We start from the raw sequence: 25,731 nt of genomic DNA on the forward strand, positions 1-25,731 counted from the left end.
ACTTTGTTTACCTGGTAAAGTAATAAAACATTTGACACAACAACATCAGGATTAGTACTCCTAACAATTTATATTCTATTCATGCTGTTGTAAAAAAAAAAAATTAGTTCTTTACAGCCTGCTTGTCATTTACATGATTGCCCCTTCACACTGCTAGAGTGGCATAAAAGGGGCTTAATATAAATAAAACTCTGGCCTTTTAAGTATTTTCTTTCACAAATCAGTGGTTTTTAAATAGTGATTACTACTAAAGAGCCAGGAACTTAGCCTTCCTGAGCTGCTCTAAAATGAGTCAGAACACTCATGCAAGGAGATGAGGGAGAAAGATTTGGTAAAAGTATTCCAACTCAAAATTTCTAACGAATTACTATGAAAAGTAAAGACAACTTACTTCCTAGGCCCTTCTATGGCACTCATGATGGCATCAGAGCCTTTTACCTATATCTTCGAAAAGTAAGCTCAAAAGCTATTTGTGCATTCTTTAAGCTAAAGTTTGTGTGTGAAAAAAAACAAAGTCCATTAGTTTGGACAAGTTAAAGGTGTGAAGCTCTGTGCAACTTACTGGAGGAAGTACAGAATTCTTACTGCAACTTGACCAACTGTTATTGTTTGCTTGCAACTCATTTGGATTCCATGTTTCCCTTGGAATTGCTGAACTTTGCATGTCCCCATAGACACAGAATTAATGGAAGTGTAAAGAAAACTGCTTGCCTAAGTACAAGAGCCTTATTATGAAATTTTGTTGTATTCACTTCTTTGGGTGCATACTGAGCACTGCTATTCGATAGGCCTCAGTAACTCCGCAGCTAACATTTTTAATATCTAAACTCAATGGTTTTAAGAGTTGGGGCTGCTAAGGGGCATTCTTAGCATGATCTGTATTACAAAACTTTTTTTAAAAAATTAGGCATTCCGATAGTTCTCTCCCAATGCTCTGACTTTTCCCAACTCCTTCCTAAGGGTGTTCAAGCTTACACAGCACTAGCCTCTGTGACACAGTCCTTTCAAAGTCCCATTCCAAACAGCAGATACTAATTAGGGTCCTGAAATCCACAGCTTAGGCAGTACGGTGTCTAGGTTCAACATACATCTTCCCTTTTGACTTTTGTTCCCTTTTTATAAGCTTCCTATCCCCAGTTACACAGCCTCACTCTGCCTAGTTCTTTTTCAGGCCTTAACTAAGCTCTCTTCAGAGACCAGTTAATGGATGTTTCTGATCACTCAGAGAGCATGGCCTATAAGGAACAGGAAGCACTTAATCCTCCTCATTTTTATCACTGCTGTGTTTCCAGTCCTTACTGACTTAAGGAGCCAGAGTGTCTAGGATTCACACTCAGGTTTCCTGCTTTCTAATGCATAACAATTACCCGCAAGACATAAGGCACTGAGCCAGCCCTGGAATCAAAAACCTACAAACTCACCTCAGCATATTTGGCTGGAATATCAGCTTTCTCCACACCATAGTGATGTTTGCAGTTTGTGGCAGCAGCAACTTGAAGCACCACCTGACCCACACCTGAAAGTAGAGGTGCACACAGTTATAATACAAAGCTCCCCCATACACAGGAAACTGCTTCTAAAACAAAGGCCAAGATGTAAGCAAGAGAGATTCCTAGCTGTGCAGAATGGTTCCCATGTCCCTGCACAACATCTGTGTAATCCACACTTTTTGGGCAGTGAATATTCTCTCACTTTTTGTCTTGCCTACTTATGCTAAGCTCTTCGGGCATTCTATAAGAATGCACAGTACCTAGCACAATAGGCACTCCCATAATATACATATTGTGGCACATTGAAGTTGGAACTGTTCTTTGTAATGTAAATTGTCATACATTTAACAAAGTCAATACCAGAGCCTATTTATCATTAAAAAGACTTGCGTCCTATGGAACGGAAATAGATGCATTTTGTTTCCACCAGAAAACCAAACAGCAGCTAAATTAATTTTGCAATTTAAATCTGCCGATATAATGGAGAAAGCTATAACAAAACATTTATAGCTCATTTTCATCATGATGAAAAATGCACATAGAAGTCTCAGCACATGGAAAAAGACAAGAGCATAACTTCCTAGTACAATAAAAAAAAGATAATGTTCAATAGGTAAAGTAATTTTAGAAGCAACTGCTAAACTGCCAGAATAAACATTACAGCCGCTCCCCGAGTTGCCAACAGTCGAATTACGACCGTTTGCACTTACGACCAAAGCTCCCATGGAGCGGTCGTAAAGGCGGTCCCCGAGTTACAAACACGACTTGCGCTTACGAACAGCGCGATCACGCGTAACTCAATGGGGTCCGAGTTACGAACAGATCAAGTTACGGCCAAGTGTTTGGTCCGTAACTCGGAGAGAGGCTGTACTTAAAAAGGTATGAACTGTCCATCACTCAGTCCCAATTAGTCTGCAGTAGAGACTTCTCCAGCAGTAATTAGCTGCCATTCCCACACCTTACATCTCTTTGGCTTATGCGAAAAAAGAAAAATCACAACTAAACTTCTGTTTGCATACATGACCCAGATTTTGCCAAATACAAGGTAAATCTTTCCTAGCTGTCACTCTACATTTCTTATTGCAATTGATTACAACTGCGGATCAAATCATTTCTAGATTCATTCTAATACAAAGTTTTACACCATTTGTACTGGACTAATGTAAAATGCATTGTCTCACTAATGCACTTCTCGTAGAATCATAGAGGATTCTTCAGGGAACAGAAATGTTCAAGCCACCCAGAGAGCACATTTACACAGAAAGCACATTGTCGTTTTCCATTTCATCAGTTGACTGCAAGAAATAGCACTAAAAATTGAGGAGGCGGTTCTCTTGCCATTAAATCAGTATTGATTCAATACTCACTTTGGTGTAATGAGGCACCACAAGGCTGACAATCCCGTGTAATAAATGTTTGTATTATGGTAGCACCAAGAGGCCCCCCTCTCCTTTTGCTAAATACCGTATACACTAGTGACATGTGGAGGAGGTTTAAGACTCCACATGCCCCCCTCTATAGTGGGCAGGAGGGGCAAGGGTCAAGAGCCTCCAGGCACACCAGGGGCCTGCCTGCAAACCCTGGTGACTGCAGCAGGAGCCACGGGGACGAGTGGAGAAACATGACTCCACTTGTTGGCTGCCAGCAAATCACTAGGGGAAGGAGAAGGCTGGTACTCACCAGTGGGAAGCGGAGCAACACAGCTAGCAGTTGGGAAGCAAAGCCACATCACTTTGCTTCCCCCTGCAGATGGGTGCACAAAGGGGGGCCTTGCTAGGAGTGCCCGCAGAAGTGTTAGAAGAAATTACTGCCTCTCTCTCTCTCTTCAGGGACCACTTGTGGTTAAAAAGACGATGCCATTTGCAACAGTTCTAATTCCAAGTTGCATAACTATGGCCACGTCTAGACTACGGAGATCAACTCTGCAGCAATTGATCTGGCATTTGATTTAGTGGGTCTAGTAAAGACCCACTAAATCGAACACTGATGGTACCCTCGGAGATGCCAGAACTACTCCTCCTCGCGAGGAGTAAGGGACATTGATGGAACTGTTTCTCCTGTTGACCTCCCACTGGGAGGACAGCACCAAATCTTGACTTAAGATACAGCAACTCCAGCCCTGTTTTTATGTAGCTGGAATTGCATACCGTAAGCCGACCTTCAGCTATAGTGTAGACCTAGCCTAAGTTCTGCCTTCTTAAAATTCCATTTGCAGGGTCAACTGCACATGGTACTGCTGACTTCTAGTCTTAAATGGTTGGACATAGTTACGTGATAAAAAATGGCTGTAACATTTCACCATTGGTTGTTACACTCCAGGCAGATGAATGATTCCTATACACAGAAGTGAAGTAAAGGCACTAAAGTTTTTGAATACTGTGCAATTGCTATAATGGTACTCTAATTTACACTGTACACTACACTGCATTGACTAGAATACTATGGAAATTTAGTCTCAATTCTACTATCGACATGCAAACCTCCATGGGTGTAGGGAAGAGCTGTGAAGGGAGGAGAAATCACAATCCTATATTTCAGTATCAACCAACTGAAAAACCAATGCACATAAAATTAACCACAGCATTAAGGCTGAGGCTATTGAATGCTAAACTATTATTTTCAGATGCTTGTAAAAGTTCCTATTTTTCATAGGCTTTGTCTTAGCCCAATATTAATGTCTGGGGATCTTTGGTGATAAATTTCTGGTTTGGGTCATGTAGACACCAAGGAAAACAAAAGTTTTACTCAAAAGTACCAATCAGCTAACACTCTCCCATCTTGTTAAGCAAACAGCAGGACTGTGTGACTTCCAGATATGATCGCTTATGACCTTAGCGAACAAATAACTACACACAATTGTGGTGAAGCAGTTATTTCAGTACAGCAAAGCTCTATAACTGACCAGAGTATTTTAGAAGAATCTCATATTCATAAAATCATAGAACTGGAAGAGACCTCAGAAGGTCATCAAGTCCAGCCCCCTGCTCTAGGCAGGACCAATTCCAACTAAATCAACCCGGCCAGGGCTTTGTCAAGCTGAGACTTAAACACCTCTAGGTGTTTATATTGTACTTAACTATCCATATAAAATATATGGACCTGAGGGGGCAAGATTTTAAAATCAATTCTGTCCCCTGTGACTGACCTGCTTTAACAACCTTAACTTAAAATTTCATTTAGTAAATGAATACGGAAGTTGTTGGTAATTCTGCTGTATTTTCACTGGGCAGAATCCCCTTCCCTTTAGTAAGATAAGGGATGGCTGTTGAAAAAGCAAGGGGACACACACTATTTATTTCAACCCAAGACTATTCTACATTAAAAGGAGGAATTCTCATTGCTCCTTTCCTGCTGGAAATGAGATGTGAGCAACTAACAAGACCACCATCTTATTCGACTTATCGCTTTCACATGTTTGAGTCACATCTGGTTGCATCACTGATCAAAATTTTTACTTTTGTTAAAACTGCTAACTTTAGCATAGATGGAGCTATGGAAGTGAGAGCTGGATTTAATATGGCCTCACAATAAAATATAAAACATTTATTGCTGATGATTGGGTCAGACACAGAAAAGAACCTACTTGCCTTTCAGGCAACACATGGCATTTGCACATCTGACACTAGGGGAAAAAAGGTATGACGCATGAAATGAACAAACTGAGTCCAGAAACCAGTTTGGATATGGACTCTGGTAATAGGACTTGTACACAGACATTTCTGACGCCAACCATATTTTAAAATGAGTACATTTATGCATGGTGTGAAAAATGGAGTATTCTTAAATTAAGTTTCCTGATGAATTAATCCTTTCTTCACAACATTATGGGGAGGTAACATATTTGGTGCCATATCCCACTGCTAACATAGGAAGGAAAGCACTGATCTGTCAGGAGTGCACAGCAAGATACACATTCTGTGGAGATGGGTTACTTTCCTAATATAAAGTTACTGATTTTTTTATTATTATTATTATTAGGAGGAAAAAGCCTGGGCAGGGACAGAAAAGGAAAAACAAAGCAATTTGTCACTTACCACTGCCCAAGTCAACAAACAAGTCATCCTCAGTCATTTTAATCTCATCAATCATTTGGGCCACTAAATCAAATGAAGTCTCTCCATACACCTCTGGGGAAAAGGGCTCATAGTTGTTGAGTTTCTCTGGGTCAGTCACCGAGTGGTTATATACTTGCTGCAAGATGTGACGGAGGAGCCCATTGGAGGGACGAGTGTTCAGTTTCATGGGCTGGGTAGTTCCTTTCCACTAAGAGTGGGGAGCAGGAAGAGAATGTAAAAATCAATCAATCATGACATACCTGAACTTGTGGGGGGGGGGGGGGGGGGGAGGAGGAAAACTGGCACAAAGATAATCCTCTTTCCTCCATCTCTCTTCTTGCATGAGTAAAACTGATCTAACAGTTCTTCCATAAGCAGTAGCAAGACATGCTACAGAATTTCTGCAGCAATGCAGCTTGGGGAAGCTGGTTTGTTTTACTGTCCGCATCACCTCACACAATATTTTCTAAGACTGCATACCAACTACACCAGGGAAAAAGTATCTTGGCCGCAGCACCAGGGGAGGGGCTGGAAGAGAACAGCCCCTGGTGGGCTGGAGTACCTGTGGGTGAGGGAGCAGAGAACAAGCCTCTGGTGGGCAAAAGGGGGCTGGAGGGAAGAAAACATGCCCCAGCCCACAGTCTCTCTCTCTCTCTCACACCCACACACAGACACACCCCAAAGCCCTGTGCCAGGTAAGTCTGCTAGGAGAAGCTATTGATGTTTCTGAACTTCCTCTTATATCTTCCCTCTTTGGATTTTATACATGTCTGTAAGCTTTGTTTCTGGGCAGCTTTTCATCTCCTCTTCCTGTCTAGATTCTCACTTCAGTAAATGCCAAAGAATTCCAACTTTTAAGCTACTAACAAACATGATTAAAGTGGCTGGTATCTATAGATCAGGCAAACAGCACACAGATCTGTAGGTGCCAAAGAAGTGCAAAGTCTGGGAGATGTTCTAAACCAGTGGTCCCCAACGCGGTGCTCGGGCGCCATGGCGCCGGCTGGGCCATTTATGTGCACCCGTGGAGCAATCTGGCCTGGCCCTGCCCCCGGGCGTGCGGCAGGTGCCAGTCCCGGGCGCATGGGCAGCCCCTGCCGGCCCTGACCTCGGGGGTGCCGTGCATGCCGCTGCCGGCCACGGCCCCGGGTGCCAGCCGTGGCCCCGAGTGCGCCGCACATGCCGGTGCCGGCTCCGGACGCATGGCGCCTGGGCGGCCACTGCCCGGGGTCACAGCACATGCCGGTGCCGGCCCCGGCCGTGCGGCACATGCTTGGCCCCGCCCCCAGTCACGTGGCCTGTGAGTAGCCCCCGCATGCCCAGTGCGTGAGCGGCCCCGCCCCCAGGCAGCCCCAAAACGTTGGGGACCACTGTTCTAAACTACTAGCAATATCTTCCTGAAGTGTATACTGAATGCTCCCATAAAATAAACATGTGTCTGATGGGACTTTTTGAAGTATTTTGACCTATAATTGAATTTTTTATATATAATTGAATATATAGAATACAATATATTATTAAATTGAATACGCGTTAAGTATGGTGACAGATATTACTGAAAGAAGTGTCATGTAAATTCCAGAAATGAAGTCTTAATATTAGATTATACTTGCTATATTCGATTACCGCCTCCCAAACCAGCCTTAAACTTGGGGCAAGAATTCCAAAAAAATTACTTATAATTGAAAATTTATTAAATTAGCTTTCATTCCAGTTCTTCCTTCGCATCCTTTGAACAGACCAGCTCTAAAATATAGCTTTATGAATGGTAAGAAAATTCTTAATCTATGGATCATCGCCACAATACACAAGAGGGTTCAGATAGAACCTTTAAGGAACCTTTATTTAAGGAACCTTTGAGCCTCAATCCCTCCACACATGTAAACACGTATTAAATCCTTGTGAAATTTCTGACAAAAAAAGCTAGATATGGTGCGTGCATAGAAACCCTTTTTCAAAGGTAACAGCTATTTCAAATGTCAAAGCAAGAATGCTAAGTGCACATTAGGGGCTACAAGAGTGTAAATCTGCATTTTAGAAAAATTAAGCCTTTCTTTATATAAAGATATAAATTCACTCTAAAGCTAAATTCTCAAGTGCCAAGTTTTGGCCCAGAAAGCAAGGTTTAACAGATGATTTATTAACTCCTGAATGAATGAAAATGTTGTAATGGCAGTGCCACTGTTTAAGCTAACACACACAACTTAGAGCTTTGGATGTCATTTTTGGTACATGAATTTGAAACCACTAGCTTGAATAAAGCCAGCTAGCTAGGAATCAGGGCCTAACAAAGGTAAATACATACCAACTGATGAATGCTATCAATGGCTCGGTTGTATTTGTCACAAAGCCTCTGCATGCTTTCAAAGCTGTGAAAGGAGAAAAGCAAAATTTGCTAGTAAGTTACCAGTCTAAAGCAGTGTTTCTCAAACTGTGCTCTGCGCAAGGCTCCGCGAGACATCTCCAGGGGCTCCGCAAGGTTGACAAACTGGAAACATCGATAGGTACAACACATACAAATCAGTGGACTGCTGGGGCTCTGCATAAATTATGTATGTAAAGGGCTCTGGAGCCCAAAAAATTTGAGAACCACTGGTCTAAAGAGACTCTTGAAACGCTCAGGTATTTGCAATAAAAGTACCATTGCCAAGGTTGGTAGGCCAACATGTGAACTACATTTAAATGTATATATTGTAGCTGTAATTGCGGAGGGGCGGGCAAAATATTCTCTAAGCAATTTTACACTTTTTATAAAGTTTGCTTAAAGAAGAGACAACTATTCATGAGAAATTCTACGCATGATATCCATGTGATGGAAGAAGAGATCTTTTAAGGAAACTGATTTCAAACATTCAACTTCCAAAGGCTTATTGTAACGAATGGGGGAAAATAAGTTATGGAGATACCCTGACACTATCCTACTTTCTCCTTTTTGACCAATCTGGAATTCAAGCTGGACAGTTTCATGGACACTCTTATCTTGCATTTTTGTTTGCATGTAGGGAAATGGAAGGAAACGATTACACTTGTCATGTGTTCTGCTTTGTTCCTTCCCATGTCCACCGTATCCAGCTATAAAGACAGGCAGACACTTATCCAGAGGTCATTTCTATTCTGTTCTAAAATGCAGTGTGCCATGTAACAGAACTTTCAAAATACAAACTTCATCCACCAGAGTCCTGTTTTAGCAGAGAAGCATACTGCTTGTTCTAGGGTTAGCCGGGTTCACAGGTTAGCCAGGCCCCTTAACTGCAGAAGCTAAGAGGATTACACAATCATTTCAGGTCAAGGAGAGAAGAATTCCTGCCAATTCCCCTGTCAATACAAAAGTACATTCCACACACAGCAGCAAAGGTCATTCCACAGAGTAACTGGAATAACATGCCCCACAGCTACCCCAAGACGGGAAGGGAGGAGGGAAGTTAACCTCTTATGAACTTGACTTCATTACCACAACTAACTAAGACTCCTGATTTGAAAACACTGTGGCTTTGAACGCACTTTGGGCTGCAAATTGACAGGTTTTAATTCCATGGTAATAAAAAAACATGAAACTGAAAAGCATTTTTTTTAAATGCATGCATATTTGCATTTCTGTGCCTATTCTCTGCATTTGTCAGCGCTGCAGCCGATGTTCCATAATAAACTTTTGAAAGAATTATCTCCCCTCCCCCAAGAAAAATAAAATTGATTAAACCATTACTAGAATGACAGGTTTATGGCTTCTTTGAACAGTTTCAGAGAAATAAGCGAGGTGAGGACAAATGGTTTTTTCTCTTATTCAGTATCACTGCTGACAACAAGTGATGCTGTGTGGTTACATAACCCACCAGCACACCAATACTACACAATTATTGTTTGTTACAACATCAGCATAGAAACTATAGAACTGATGTAAAGAAGTATTGAACACTTACTACTCCCCACTGAATTCTCTGGGTGGTTGAAGGGGCTAGTAGAACAAGACCATATCAAATGAAGGTAACAGAGTAGGCACCAAAGAGCAGTGCTTCTAAGTAGCAAAAGCCATCCAGGTGCTCAAATCGTTAATACTGAATTAGGACATAGTTCAATGTCACCTGTCTCAATGCTATTCAGGAGACATGATCCATTTGTGGACATCAGTGAATGTAGATCTTTTTCCTTAAAAATTTCATGGACTTTCATAAACCACAACTTGGCTGCAGACAAAATGTCATCTCTATTTCCATTCTCAGTGCAGTCAAATTGAGCCAAAAATATACAATCTCTCAAATGTCTCCAAACCAATTTATTACAAACAAAAGAATTCCATAGGGTCAGATTTTGACCCTTCCCATCTTTACTCACAGAGCAGACTGAAACATGTACTAGGCGTTTTCACACAGCTCTGTGAATCAGGCACTACTCCTGCTTCTCCAGAGACAAAGCTGTAGGAATGGTTTGAGTTGAAACTGGTTTTATAGTCACCACTCGTATTTGATTCTCAACAGGAGAGGAGTGGGGAAAGTTAACTTCTCACAAACATGAAGAGAAAAATCAGTGGTGCCAATGGCAGCTCTGGCATAGTGTTTTCCAACAAGAATTCTTAGTTACTACAAAAGCAGAAACTTCAGTGCCATTCAGACTCCTAACACTGGCTCTAGCCCAACAGCACAGATACTGATCATTGTTTCAGGATGAATAATTCCAACGCACCCCAGCTCAGCTTTCTGCTATGTGAAGTTTCCAATTATGTCCATAAGCCCAACAGCCGTTGCCAATACTCCTGTTACACATTTCCTACCAAAATAACTTTGTAAAGCCTGAAGCCAGTTTTAAAAGAAAACTGCAGCTCAGTATGTAGTTTCTAAGAATAACTAATTACAGACCAATTCACAACAAGCCTTTTATGTCTGCCCTTCTGGGGAAGGGGAGGGTTCCTCTCACCTTTTTGTATCATAGTCAATTAAAACGTAATTTTCCATAGCAAGCTTGAGATCTGGGATTTCTTCACAGACCCACCTGCAAGAATGAGACAAGAATCAGAATGCAACAGACACCCAAATCTTTTAGATGAGCATTTAACCAGGGCAGTTTTTATTTTTTACCAAAGCAGCAGTCTGCCTCAATTCTAGGCTGACTTTCTGATAAATTAAAGACAGTGCTACAAAAAGCATGAAAATACTTAAATATTGTAAAAAGCGAGATAGACATCACAGAATGCTATCTATGGAGCTCAAAGAGTTCTTACTATACACAAGAGTGATTATGAAGTAAAGTGCCCATTACCATTGGCAGTACTATAACGCTCTTGAAGAGGCATGAATTCAAATCTGAATTCACAATGAAGTGACAAATATACTTAGTTGGAGTAAAAATAAAAGCCACAGCTCGTGCTAATCTCGGAAACATGAAGCACAAGAACAATCTTTCTGAAATGCATTTATTTTTTAATAAGTTGCTACGAATGACCACTTCCTTTGACAAAGCTATTTCTTTTGACACATGTAGATGCAAGTCATCGCCTGCTACCTGATGTTTGAAACCATCCTCCGCATACATTAAACCTCCAAACCACTGGTGTTGGGGGGTGCTTTCTTCTTCTACCAGTACAGTGTACACCTCCCTGGTCCAGCACCCTTGGGACCTGAATGGCCCCAAACAAGTGAGTTTGCCGGACCAGGGGAGGTCAGTCTTGGGCTCTTCCCTCCGTCCCCAGCCCACACTCATCAACCTGGCCAGTGTGCTGCCTCTGCTCTGGCCAGGCTCCCTGTCTCAGGCCACTGGCCCTGAAGGCTGCCAGGCTGGCTGAGCTCACAGTCCCAGGCAAGCTATGTGGCTGGGGCTCTCTGGTCTGGATGGCAAGTCACTGGAGTCACAAAGTCTTTGTAAAGGGCTTTCCCTTCTAGTAATCAAACTGAGTGGAACCTAAGTATAGACCAAAATAAAGTGCTCTGTTGAATACTATCAGGAATAGGGATGTATATGCCTCGTTCCACGAGGCGTACAGCTAGTTCGGATTAGGAAACCGCGTGCACGCAGTCCGAACTAGCTGGCATTTAAAAATGGCAACGGCCGGCTTTATGCAAATGAAGCCCGGGAAATTCAAATCCCGGGCTTCATTTGCAACTCCGTATGACTACATTACCCCCCCTAGTTCGAACTAGGGAGGTAGTGTAGACATACCCTGGGCGATTAGTCAACTACCTGATAAGCATATGCTTATCAGGTAGTTGTCAAGTGACTCAACTAGTTACTTTCTCCCCCACCTTGCTGCCTCTATCAGAGAGAAGCAGCAAGGGGGAAGAGGGGAAGCTGGCTTAAAAGCCAATTCCCCTCAATACCATCTCTGTAAGGGGACAGAGGAGCCGATTCTTGGCTCATGCTCAGTTCCAGACACTGCTCCTCTGCTTCTTAAATGTATTAAGAGCCACATTTAAAAGGCAGAGCCGCAGAAGGCTTAGCTCCCGGGGCTCACCGCATTGTGGCTCTGCAGTTTCACCCTTTACCGACTAAACAACCAACACAACTTATCCTGCTCACAAAGGTGAGGTTCTTATGCCAAAATGGAAAACTCTTCTGCCAGCAGAGTCTTCACTACATGCCCTACTGTGGTAGATATAGACATACCCCATGTTAATAGATTTACTGAGAAAAATTCCAAGCTCTTCCCCCCCCATTTCTGTGTTGACTTCGCAATGGAATTAATAGTTGAAAAAACACACAACAAAAAAGAATAATATTTTAGACAAAGTTAGAAGACATGACTGCATGGATCAAGGAAGCAAAACTGTTGATTTAAAAGTACTCTTTCTGTAAAATCAATTTTCTCGCTTTACTGCGCTAAAAGGTGATCTGATTTTATTTTGAATAGGCTAAAATTGTACAAAATGTTCCACACAACGAAGAGGTGAGAGAAATATTTAGCATCCAAAATGACTTGAGAATGTTACGCCACTAATGCTCCTCACTGCTCTTTAGAATATTTAGTGCCTTACAGAAAGGCATAATGGTATTTGTGAACTACATGTCTTTATTCTTCTAATGAAAACTTAAAACCTCACTTTTTGATCTCTACAATCTTTTTTCCCCTTAAACTAGGCCAGTGTGCAGCAAACAACCGTTCATATCACAACTTTTCAAGCCAGTGGTCAGCTCTATATCCTCTCCCCTCACACCCCCACAGGACAGCTTACTAGCATAAGCTAAATGTATAAGCACTGTGGTTAATTTGGTGCATAGATAAAACTGATAGTTACAAAGTACTTTAAGACCCTGAATGAACTACAAAAATCCCCATATTTTAATAAATCTGAGACACATGATTTCCTGACTGTGTTCCAGCACTGACTCTTCTTGCCATTAGCTGGTGTCAATATAGGGAGGCCTAGTACTTATGACTCTACAACTCGGGCAACCAGTTTCAGCAGCATCTCAGTTAAACCTACTCAGTGCAAATCTAACTGACATGCTGCTGAACACAGATGTCAGAGACCTTACTAGTGGCACTACCACTGAACTGCTGTTTTTAGACAAGGCCTTTGTGGATTAAAAAAAATAAATGTCAAGGAACAAGACTAAACCATGGTCCCCTAACAGGGATAACATTATTTTCAATTCACAATCACAAGAATATCTGTGTCTCACAAGAATAAGCTGTGTTTCACAAGAGCATTTTAAAAGTCATATGGACCAGCAATGCTATTGTAAGATCTCACCCCATGCTAACACCTCAGGTACCAAACTCTCACTGTAGGCAACCCAGGTGCAATACTGTTTACTAGGACCACGTGGACAGTCACATTGTATTCTCTCTCAACATTCTAGCTCAGGTGGAGGGGAGGCTTCCAGGGGGACACTATTCAGCTCTGACCAATAATGAGCTACAACAGAGTTGAGCTACAAATGAAAGCAAACTAAGGATATAAAATCCTGTTTAATTGGTAACTGGTTAAATGTGATTAAAGGGAGCCACTCTAGCCAGGTTGGGCTGGTGTGACCCTGCCATCCACTGCAGCTGGGCTGGAATGCCTCCCCAACCCTGCCACAGGGAGAAGCCCCTGTCTGCGACACACCTGGCTTGCCACAGATAGAGGCTGCTCTGGAATGGCAGGAGCAGCCCCTGTCCATGGTGGGTCCCACAGAGCTGGACCAGCTCCCTGCCTACAGGTGGGGAGCTGCTCCAGTTCCCACCAATTAATCAATACCAGTAAGCATCACCCATTAAAGATGATGCTTACCATTTAATGGGTTAACCTTTCACATGCCTAAAACACCGTGTAAGGTTGCTAACTTGTCCATTAAGCAAAGTTGTGAGACAAGTAAGCATGAAAACAATTTTAAAATATGACTAATGTATTTTCACACTCTATTGTGGATAAACAACAAACCCAGTTGTATTAAGGACTTACCCGGAAAGTTTTTTCCCCAATGCTGCCAAAACCACAGTGAGTATGAATTATTGCTGTGTCACTGCTATGCATGGCTGTAACGGTGCCTGAAAATGTTCAGCCCTCCGCCTTCTTGCAATAGTATTTCAGGCACAGCCTCCCACTGATGCAGTCCCACTAGCAGTAGGAATGCTCATGCAGGCATCGCTCCCAAGCATTTCAGTGTCAAAGGCGCTGCACAGTTTTAGCAACAGTGAGATATTTTGAAGGAAAAAAGTCAATAGTGTAAGTTTAAATTGGGCCAGAATCCAACAAGAGACAGTAGATGATGGTGAAGTTTTGTTCGCTAAGCTCCTAGTCTTATCCTTCCAATTTTAAAATCCTCATTATTAAAAAAAAAAAAAATCCACCCTACAGTGTATTAGAGAGGTAAAAATGTGATGAACGATGTAATCACTGACAATTTCAGTTGGCTCCTACATACCCTCCCAGCACTGCTGCCTCTTGTTACAGAGGCAGCAGTGTGCGAGGGGAGGGGGAAGCAGACAGCACCCTGAGAGCCAGCGCATGTGGGGAGACGGCTTTTAAGTCAGTGCCCTGTACGTACCAGTTGCCACCTGCCCTCCTCACACTGTTGCCTCTGATACAGAGGTAGTAGCACAGGGAGGCAGGTGGCTCTTCAGAACCCAGTGCACGCCAGGAGCTGGCTTTTAACTCAGCTCCCCATACATACCAGCAGCCTACCAGGTCAGCCAGTCAATCAAGGCTCATCAGGTAACCGTGTATACCAGGGGTGGACAATAATTTGTAAAAGGGGGCCACTTCACAAATTTCTGAAATGGCCACGGACTGCCTTGGAAGGGGTGGGGCCTTGGGCAGAAGGGTTGGGGTTCCCTGTCCCCAGGCCTTGATTGGGCACCTGGGGGTGGAGGAGTGGCAGTGTGGCCATGGGCACAGAGTAATACCTATATGGAAGTAAAAGTTCTGTCGAGCTCTGCATTGAACACTTACCGAATTGTCTCAATGATTTCATGAGCAGCATCATGGTGTTTGTCCTGAAATTAAAAGAGAGGGGGTTTGAGAGAGAAAAGAAGCAGTTTCAGATATTTGGAGATCACCATTCATGTCAAAGATTACATGACTCAACCTTTTCAAGAAGATTAAGATTTACACATAGGCAAGAGTCCTTAATTGCTGCCAAACCCAGTTAAAACGTTCAAAATGTATGTCTTACGAGAAAACAAAGCTTTACACGCTTAAAAAAGTATGTTTCCTTGAGTTTCCACAGACCACTAAAAGGTTTTTACAAACTTTGCACTTAAGTCACGTGCACTTCTTGAAAAAAATAAATTTTGCAGTCAGTACCCTTAGGGATTATTGGTGTGAGGTGAGTGTTTGAATACAAGCTATATTACAAACAGCTGATTTCATCTACTTAGTATCTGGAACATGTTTACATCTCTGTATGTGGAATAGGACTGTAGATTAGCAAGTAAATTAGAAATAAAATAAACCATCAGCTAAACAATAAGAATATTAGTGATTAAAAACTGGGAATGCAAAACACCAGTTACTACAGGGCTGTGTCTAGACTGGCAAGTTTTCCGCAAAATCATCTGCTTTGCGGAAAAACTTGCCAGTTGTCTACACTGGCCGCTTGAATTTCTGCAAGAACACTGACGATCTCATGTAAGATCATCAGTGTTCTTGCGGAAATACTATGCTGCTCCCGTTCGGGCAAAAGCCCTCTTGAGCAAATCATTTGCGCAAGAGGGCCAGTGTAGACAGCTCAGGACTGTTTTGCGCAAAAAAGCCCCGATGGCGAAAATGGCGATCGGGGCTTTCTTGCACAAAACCGCATCTAGATTGGCACGGACGCTTTTCCGCAAAAAGTGCTTTTGCTCAAAAGCGTCTGTGCTAATCTAGATGCTCTTTTCCGCAAATGCTTTTAACGGAAAAACTTTTCCATTAAAAGCATTTGCAGAAAAACATGCCAGTCTAGACGTAGCTCAGGTCTTTCTATCACTATAAAACCCATTGAAATTGTCCATTACATTACACTCACGCAGAAGATCATGTGGCAGACAGGTTTTACTAGCATGTGTTTAGAACACATTACTCAGGTAAAGCCAAAAGTGAGTTCTGCAGGTCTCATCCCAAATGGGTGCCGTTAAAACAACTTCTGCCTAAGCCACATGTCAGAAAAGTCTATTTTAGGAAAAGTAGGGGGTTTTCTAACCATTTTACTGTATCCATCCTGCAAAGCCCAGAGACATAATCACCATGGGTATGTCTAGATTACATGCCTCTGCCGACAGAGGCATGTAAATTAGACTACCGGACAGTCAATGAAGCGGGGCTTTAAATATGGCTGCTGCGCATTTTTATTTTAATGAAGCGGGGGATATTTAAATCCCCACTTCATTGCCTATGTCGTGTAGTCTAATTTACATGCCTCTGTCGGCAGAGGTATGTAGTCTAGACATACCCCAGGAGTGCCACAGTGCAGGGCTCACAAAAAGACAGAGAAACCTCTACAAATAAAGTATCATGACTTTTAGTTTTAAAAAAGGACTTTCCAGAACAAAAAGCGAAGAGAGAGCCTCCAAGGTCTGAGTTTACCATGCTGGGCCTCAGGCAGGGTAATTTTTGAAGGGCCTGTAGGTAGGAAAGTCCACATTTGAGGAAAAGAGGAAACATTTAAATGCGGAAGATTTAAAAGATAGGGGATGTTTGAAATTTTAAAAAATTGTGTAAGGGCAGAATGCAGGCAAAGCAATCAAAGATGTAGGTCAGAACGCATTTGTGAGGCAGCAGTCACTTATACAGTACAGGTTGAACTTCTCTAGTCCGGCATCCTTGGGACCTAACCAATGCGGAAACCGAGAATTTGCCAAACCAGGGGAGGTCAATATTGTCTAGCAGCATTACCAACACCCCCACTGTTTAGTGGGCACTTAGAAGACATTTAGAGATAAATTAGACCTAAACTAAGAGCCCAGAACACAGAGCCAGGATTGGTGGCTGTAAACAAACTTTATGGGGCCATGGGAAAGTTGGCCACACCCATGGCAAGTGGGCATCTGGCTGATAAAAATCATGCCAGACAGATGTTGTATCAGAGTGTGCAGGACTAGAGAGGTTCAACTTGTGCATGTGTATATATATATATTATTTAGTCCTGCATGTGTATATATACAGGCTACGCTTGTACAAGCTTAATAGACCTTTACTGACTGCTGAATTCCCACAGCCAAATTTGGGTATTCATAGGTTTCCTACTATACATACCCAGTTTGAAATTCAGCTTTATAACATCAAGTCTTACTTTTAAAAAGCAATTTGAGGATGGGGCAAAGGACAACAAAACCCCATACCATGCAGCCTGCAAGCTGACAGAAAATATGTTAATGAGGTATTGCCTGGAATAGGAATCTCAGGAGAAAATGAAAGTGGCAAACATCTATTAACCTACCGCAGGGGTCTGCAACCTATGATTCAGTGTAGACTAAATATGGCTCTTTTGTCACTCCCAAAAATGCATGCAATTTTTTAAATTGAAATGAAAAATTAATTTAAAATTTTAAAAATATGTAATTACTCATGTAGCTTGGATGCATGCATGAACCTGAATTTGACCAGTTGTGATGTAAACTTCAAAGAAATGTGCGAAAAGATACAGCGGCCAAAGTTCCATTAAATCAAATCTTTGAGTACACCGTTTCATTTATGCTACTGATAACGGACATGATGATTAAAAATAATATTAAAATGTATATTTTCAGTCATCGGGCTCTTTGTTGACCACTTGTTCTGAATTTTGATGCAGTTTCACCTACTGACTCAAGTACAGATATGACAAGAGACTGCACTGTCTAGACTGCCAGAAAGGGATTTTATTTTTAGGATGCCAGAACTTCAGACTGTAACCATGAAGACTCAAGCTGTCTGGGATCAGTAGTCTTAGACTCAAGCCATGTCTACCTACACTTACAAGTTTACAGCCATATTATGCTGACAGGAGAGTGCTCTCCTCTCAACCTAATAAAACCAGTTCATGTTAATGGCAAAGCACGAGCGCTTATGCTAGCAAAACTTATCTCTCTCAAGGGTGTGTTTTTTTCACACCCTTAAACAAAAGTTTCGCTGACAGAAGTGAGAGTGTAGACATGGCCCCAGATGTGAAAATCCTTGACCTTTCCAGGGATAGCAGCCACAAAATACCTAAGGAAGGAAGGAAAAATTTAATAAAGGAAACTGGAAACCAAGTAATAAGATAACCAGAGAAGTTTAACACACTAACCACCATGGGACCCTCTTTGTATGCTCCATAATATGCCAAAGCTCCACACACAAAAATGCTCCTAGCACATTTAGTTCAAACTTGCTCTAAGCAATGCTACCCATCACGTGATCTGCCACTGTACAGGTTGGACACCTCTGATCCAGCACCTGAGTGTCCCAGATGAGGGATTTTGACCTTCCATGGTCCGGCATTTAATCCCTCTCCCCCCCCCCCCCCCCCCAAGATCAGCTCTGCTTCTGGCCTGCCCTCCCAGCCAGACCCCCACCTGCCACCAGCCCTGCCACAGCAGCCCCGCCAGCCATACTGCAGCAACACTGGCCCCGCCAGCCAATGGTCCCCCACTGTAGCAGACCACTGCTCAGCCACCTGGGCTCCCAGCCCCACCACGGCAGCACTGTGTGAGGCCACCTGACAGCCTTACCATGGCAGCTCACAGTCCTGCCACCAGGGTTCCAGGCCCAGCCATGCAGATCGCTAACTCATCGGAGGCCGCTGACATTCCAGCCACCGTGCTGCTGGCTCAGATGAACTCCCAGACACTGGCCCCCTAAGTTCCCAGTGTCCACAGGGCTCCTGCTTCTGGCTCTCTACTAGGACTCACCGGTCCAGCAAAATCCAGACTATGGATGTTGCTGGACCCGAGAGTCCCGGTTGTGAGAGGTTCAACTTGTAATCCCTCTCAGGTGGTGCAAATCAATGGTGTAACAGCCCCAACAATTCAAGCGAGTACATGCATCCGCCAGAGAACTCACATGTGGGGCAAAAACAGTACACAATCAAAGCAGCAATTTGTTTTTCCATTCTGCTTCAATGGCACTGAAATTCAAAACCAAAGTTAGTTCTGATCACATTCCTTGGTATTCCAAAGGGCTAGGATGAACTAACTATGTCTCTCAACTCCAAACAAAATCTTCTGATTCAAGGAGAACGCCACCAAGAAGAATAGGAAGGTAATAGTCTTCCTCAGGAGAACTGTATCTCTTCTGAACACAGACTGAAGCACTTGCCCTTTGTGCCACTGCCAATTTACCACAGAGTAAGAAGTCGCTTTCAAATCCCCAAGCTAAGAACCCAGCACTACAAAGACTCCAGTACTCAGCTCCACCAGTCTAAAGTCATAGAATCCTAGGGCTGGAAGAGACCTCAGGAGGTCATGGAGTCCAGCCCCCTGCCCAAAGCAGGACCAATGCCAACTAAATCATCCCAGCCAGGGCTCTGTCAAGCTGAGACTCAAAAACCTTTAGGTCATGATATCGATCCAACAGCAACACTCCACCCTGTGAAAGCCTTTGAGTGCTGCATGGATCAACTACTCTAGGAATGAATCTAAACAGATATTGCATAAACTAACTGAACTGCTTGTTTGAATAATCCTCCACATCTTTGCAGATGCCTTGTGACTACTCTTTCAAAGCTCCAGGAGAAACAGACTGCCAAGTAAGGAGCGAGAACAGAGTGCCCATTTTGAGAAAAGGGCTTGGAAATGATTCTAGGTCTTAGGAATTTATTCGCTCTCCTAGTCCTCCAGGACTCCCAAAAGGCTTCAAGATCTCCCACAAGCCACTCCACGAGGAAGCTATGCTGCAATCTACATTTTAAGTCCCAAGAAAGCAGTGCTGCAACATAGCAACTGTTTCAATGTTAAACAGACCAAAACAGAATGAATAATGAGGCGAATGCTGCACCATTTGTACTAAGCGGGCACTATTCTGTTGGTTGAATAAACTAGACAGTTGGATTGTTAGTTAAATGCAGCTCAGCTTATGCAGTGGTTTAATATAGTTCCTGCTAAACCTATTTGGTTTGACCATCCTATGTGGATGGAGTCTAGCCATATTAGAAGTGTCCAAAAAACTGCTATTCCCTTTAAAAAAATTATATTACAAAGGCACACCAATCTACGTAAGTAAACAGGTTAGCTGGAACCACATGTAAAGAGAATTTAACTCAGGAATTTTATAAAGGTCAAATTATAACAGTTTTCTACTAGTTGCATTAGGACTAAAGGCATCATCTTGATGAACTATCTTCCCCATTCCCTAGGTAACTGCTCAGTCTTAAAACTTACTTCAGACTTGAAGATGGCATATAAAGATTTCTGCCCTCAGTTACTTAAAAGCACTTTGCAAATGAACAAAAAGTTGTGTCTTTTTTTGTTGTTGTTGGTTTATTTGTAACGTACAAAGAAAGCCTTACATTACCATTCCCCAAATGTATTGCCCTTAAAAAGTTAGGCCATGTCTATACTAGGAGTGCTTTACTGGTATAACCACACTCATATGTTATACCAGCAAAGTGCTCGTTGTAGGGTAAATTGAGGCAGTCCATGGTATCTTGCTGAGAACTGCCAACTCAAATCTGAAATTATTAGGCTAGGCCTGGGCAGCGCACAGACAGCAGTTACTGTGACCCTGGTTCCCCTGGCAACTACATTCCAAAGGGCCTGACTCTGGTAAGGCCTGGCTGGTACCAGCCAGGCTGCGCGCTTTTCTCACTGTCTCTTGTGATTTCAGATTAATCTGCTTGGATCCCAAGGACTGTGCCAACACAAGGAAGGAGTCATCTCACAGTAAACATCACAATTTCAGCAAAACAAATTGACATCCTATATGTCCATTTTTGGGGCTTCCATCCTGTATATGTTGGCTCATTTAGCTTGTTAGGAATAACTACCTGTATTAGTGTGATAATGTTTAATTGGCAATGGGCAGAGATGTTGTGTAACTGTCGTAAACCATTGGTTTATGTGCACATCTCACTTCCTCTGCTAGACCTATCAAATCACTTCTCCATTGATCTGCTACCTATATAATCTAATGTATGTTTTGGTTAAGTTAGTGTTGTCCAGGTTAACCTCTGGTTGGTACTCCACCAGTGCTGTGTGTTCAATAAGTCCTCGGCTTGTTTTCACCTGCACCCAGTGTGTCCAGTATTATTCCCTACACTTGTCGTGTGGACACAGTTTATATGAGCCAGGTTCTGCAACTACTGGTATAGATTATTTACTCTGCAACTTCTAAACAAAAATAATATATGTTAGTAAATGTATAGGACATAAATGGGCAATAATTTTTGATGGGGGGGGTCACTCCAAGAAATTCTAGGGGTTTGGGTTGTAAACTAGGGCAGGAGGGGATTGTGATCTGGGACAGGGGATTGGGGAAGGGAGGGGCCAGGATGCCAGGCCTAGGCTCTGGCCAGAAGACTTATCAGCCTCCCAGCCTGCCCTGCTCGTGCTGCTCTGTGAATAGCTACCAGTCCCTTGTGCTTCGTGGCTGCCTGTTATTGAAACAGGAAGCTCCTATTGGCCAGTTTCTGGCCAGTGAGATTGTGCTGGGGGCAGGAGAAGCTTTTAAAGCTCTCCCCTCTGGGCTCAATTTTTGAAGTGAAACCACCCCACAGCCATGTTTCTGAGCAGCATGTGGGTGGGGCAGGGCAGGTAAGGAGCTTGCCTGGGACTCCCTGAAACATCCACAGGCTGGATCTGGTGGCTTGGTGGGCCAGATCCAGCCCATGGCCCGTATTTTGCCCAGGCCTGGTATAGGATAACTGTGTCTACACATGGGGCTCAGAGTCTACAGGCCTGTCTACACAAAAGTCATACCTTTTTAACCAAATCAATATAGTTCAGTTAAAAAAAAACACACATACTTGGAACCTAGTTACACCAGTATAAATTTACATATAGCAGATCATATTTCTATATGAGAAGAAGAATCTATACCACCAGAAACTCATTTACAACAGGTATAATTGGGTCCACCCTTGGGATTGTACTTTCTTGGTAAAGAAAACCTCTGACCATTATACTGGTACAAAAATTGAAAGCAGACCAGGACTATAGGGCATTTTTGTTATCTATAATTCATATGTCCTATGAAAATCTGTTTAATAAAGCCAATTCTCCTGCCCCTTTATGTTACAGCGTAGAAATCTCATAACCTTGGGTAGAAATCACACAAGCAAAGCTTTTTCTACACAGAAAGATACACTGACACAAATGTGAATTAACATGAGTAGAACTCTGCCAGTTTAGCCCCTGTACGCTCACTCTAATTCAAGCATAAGAGGCATTTTCAGTTTTGTCACTTGGAAATAAACTAAACTGAAACAAAGCCATTGTTCCCCCAGAATAAGTGTCCCCATGAAGGATTATATTGGTACAAGTTGGACGTACCTTGTCTAGCACCCTCAGGACCTGACCGGTTCTGAGCAAGAGAGTTTGCCCAAGCAGAAGAGGTCAGGTCTCCAGATTATCCTACGGGGGCTCCCTGACCCCAGCCAGCTCTCCTGCCAACAGGCTGCTGGTGGGGCTTCGCTCCTAGCCGCTAGTCCCCTTGGGCTGCCAGCCCACTGCACCAGCTCCACTCCTAACTGCCAGCAACCTCTGCCCTCTGGCCCAGCAACATCTATGGTCCCCTTGGACCAAAGAGCCCCAGATGCAAAGGTTCAACCTGTATAACTCAATCATTCTAACTTGTAAAACTTCCCTGTGTAGACAGATCCTAAACCTTGCCTTCCAGTCCTCCAGTCATGCCAGACTAGAGACCCTGGTATTTATAAAATGTAAAATGTGTGCAGGCATTGTACAGAAAACAAAAGAGAGACAGCCCTTTCTCTACTGGGGGTATCTATTGGTAGGGCCTCAAAGCAGTTAGCAAATGCAGCTCCCATAAACTGTAATACCATCTTAATGACAACAAGGAAAAGCAAAAAAGGCAAATCAGACAATTTAAAAATACATCAATGACTAGGTTAACTCCAAATTTTATCAGTACAGTTTGTTGTTTAATATTATTTTGCCAAGTTTTAAAGAATATGAGAGGCTGAAATTGCACAGTTTCAGATTTCCAGATCATCTTATTAAGGATCAACTGATCTCTTCAGATCCAGAAAGGCACACAATTTAAAAGGCCATGTACCTCTATCAGTGATCAATAGCCAAATGTTCCAAGGTTCTTTAGTCCAGAAAGCAGCAAGAGGACAACACTGGAGAAGTTTAAACAAAACAGATTTCCTGTTTTTCAACTGGAAAGAAATGTTTCCATAACAGAGAATTTTTATTATGAAAGTAACATGTATACACTTTGCGTAATGTGAGCACCCAATTATGCCCCGGTACATGTATAAAATACTTGCTGGCCATAACAAGAGCCCTGCATGAGCAAGGCCTAATTAGTCCCTATTAATTTGCATGACGAGAGCCTCAGTGAAAAAAGAAGTCAATATCCCATAAATGCAGCTGCTCCTTCCATGTCCCTCAGAAGTCAAGCTGTCTCAAAATGAAGATCTCAATTTATAATGATAGTAAAGAGGACAATATTCTGCAAAGTGCTTTGAAAAAGAAAACCATTTAGTCATTGAACCAGCAGAACTGAGTACCCAAAAGAAAACTATCAAGTTGTTCCAACTTAAGACAGTGTTTTGTTAAAACTTAGTACTAGGACTAGGGATGTTTAAAAAAAAGTCAAACGTAACCGTTAAAGTCCCAGCAGTTACACACGCTGCCGGCTCTGCAGTGACACTTTCATAGTGCAGAACCTCAACGCAGAAGCTTATGCTTAAGAAGGCTCCCGGTGCGCACTGGCTGCCAGCCCCACTTCCAGGGAGCCAACTGCCATCTTGCCCTGTAGGCTTTGATACAGAGATTGCAGCGCAGGGTAGAAGTGGGCCTAGCTTCGCTGTGGGCTCTGCAGTATAACTTTATACAAGGGATGTGAGACTGTCTACACTGCACTCAACTCGAAATAAGATACGCAATTTGCACTATGCAAACTACGTACTTATTTCGAGTTTATTTCAAAATAGCCTATTTCAAAATATGGTACTGTCAACACGGCACCAAATTTCAAAATAAAGTGCTATTTTGAGATACCCCTTAACCCACATGGAATGAGGGTTACAGGGATGCCGAAATACCACGCCCGTTATTTAGAAAAATATTTCAAAATAAAGGGTGCTTTGTGAAGACGCAGGGTAGCTATTTCGGGATACCTCTGGTATCCCAAAATAACTGATGTGTAGCTATACCCTAATCGTGTCAATTATACCCTAATTAGTCAATTAACCGATAAACAAAAGCTTATCGGTTAATGCTACAGACTACACACATTCTGCCCCCGCAATTTGCCAGTAAATTTTTTAGCAGGCTGGCTTGAAATGGGTCCGGGACCTACCTCTGCTGAGGCTCTGCATTTAAAGCGTATTAGGAGCCGGAAGGACAGGCAGCCTGGCTAAGTTCCGGCTCGCACCAGGTCTGGGAGCTCAGACCAGCACTAGACAAGGGCTGCTGCTACCCCGCACTGCTGCCACTTTATCAGAGGTAGCAGCACAGGGCAACAGGCATTAAGGGTGATGCTTACTGGGTATCCCGTTACACGTTCACATCCCTAGTTTGCCAGTGTGTGCCGACAGACAGACAAACAGTGTCAGTACAAGTATACTAGAAATTGAATATGCAGCCAATACCAGCTGATTATTTTCTGTGATATCTTAAACCAGTACTCCAAAACAAGTATCCAATAAAAAGTCCTTTTGTTAGAATATCTGCAGGTAAGTCTACACTACAGCGAAGCAGTTCCAGTCCTGGGCCACTAGAGTGTCTATATTGTAGACCAGGGCTAGTCAACACGTGGCCCGTGGGCCACGAGGTCCATTTGTTTGCGGCCCGCAGTGCACTCTGAGTTTACACGGGGTTCAACACACAGCCCGCAGGTGGGAGCCAAAACAAAAAAGTAGTCAATATAATGGTCTTCTGTTGATATGTATTTTAGTAGTTAAACTCCTGGATTATCATTGCTTATTAAAAATGCTGTCATACGGGTGGAAATTGGGTAAATATTGCATTTTATTAATATCAGCAGAACTGACTTAAACAGGGCCTGTGTGTTGTGTAGTCTTGACTTAATCTTTGTATTCATGCCTGTCAGTGTGAAAGAAGTTATTTGCATATGTATTGGCATGAATATGCAACCACACTTAAGTTGCAGCCCTCAGTATGTGCTGAGTGTATCATTGTGGCCCTTAAGGCTTCCAAAGTTGAGTAGTTCTGTTGTAGACAAACCCTGGGTCTCAACATCCCTGTGAGGGAAGATACAGAATTAAAAAAATAAAATAAAAAAAATGGGGGGGGGGGAACCATACACACTCCGCATATGTTTACACTACAGCTCTGAAGCTGTGCCACAGTGACACCATTGCATAGATGATTCTTTTGATAATGGTAGTTAATGCAACTCTCAGAAGAAAAATTCCATTGACCTAGCTGCATTTACAGTGGAATTGGGTTGACCTAACTCATGGTTCTCAAGATGCAACATTTTTCATGGCTCTAAGCAACACAGATATATGTCAATCTAATTTTCAACATGTAAATCAGACCTCAGGGGGAAAAAAAAAAAACAACATGCCCAAGTTGGCATTGAGACCTCTGTCTATATATATTGCACCAACTGAATTAAATGTGTTATTTTAAACTGATTCAGTAAAACTCGTGCAAAACAGCTTACTGTATAAACTCAAGTACATTT

The 25,731-nt window shown here is 42.7% G+C and overlaps 1 protein-coding gene across 5 annotated transcripts in view; it reads right to left on the minus strand.

Annotated features, from left to right (window-relative positions):
- The window catches only part of DOT1L (DOT1 like histone lysine methyltransferase), a 115,337-nt gene that overhangs the window by 69,922 nt on the left and 19,684 nt on the right, over positions 1-25,731 (minus strand). For all 5 annotated transcript variants that reach the window (XM_075903195.1, XM_075903196.1, XM_075903197.1 and 2 more), the window contains exons 2-6: positions 14,908-14,951; positions 10,454-10,528; positions 7,851-7,914; positions 5,525-5,753; positions 1,422-1,516 (exon numbers count right to left, since the gene is read on the minus strand). In XM_075903195.1, coding sequence (XP_075759310.1) covers positions 1,422-1,516; positions 5,525-5,753; positions 7,851-7,914; positions 10,454-10,528; positions 14,908-14,951 — 507 coding nt within the window. The remainder of the gene's footprint in view (positions 1-1,421; positions 1,517-5,524; positions 5,754-7,850; positions 7,915-10,453; positions 10,529-14,907; positions 14,952-25,731) is intronic.

This window comes from Pelodiscus sinensis, chromosome 19 (assembly GCF_049634645.1).
Source record: "Pelodiscus sinensis isolate JC-2024 chromosome 19, ASM4963464v1, whole genome shotgun sequence".
Lineage (NCBI taxonomy): Eukaryota > Metazoa > Chordata > Testudines > Trionychidae > Pelodiscus > Pelodiscus sinensis.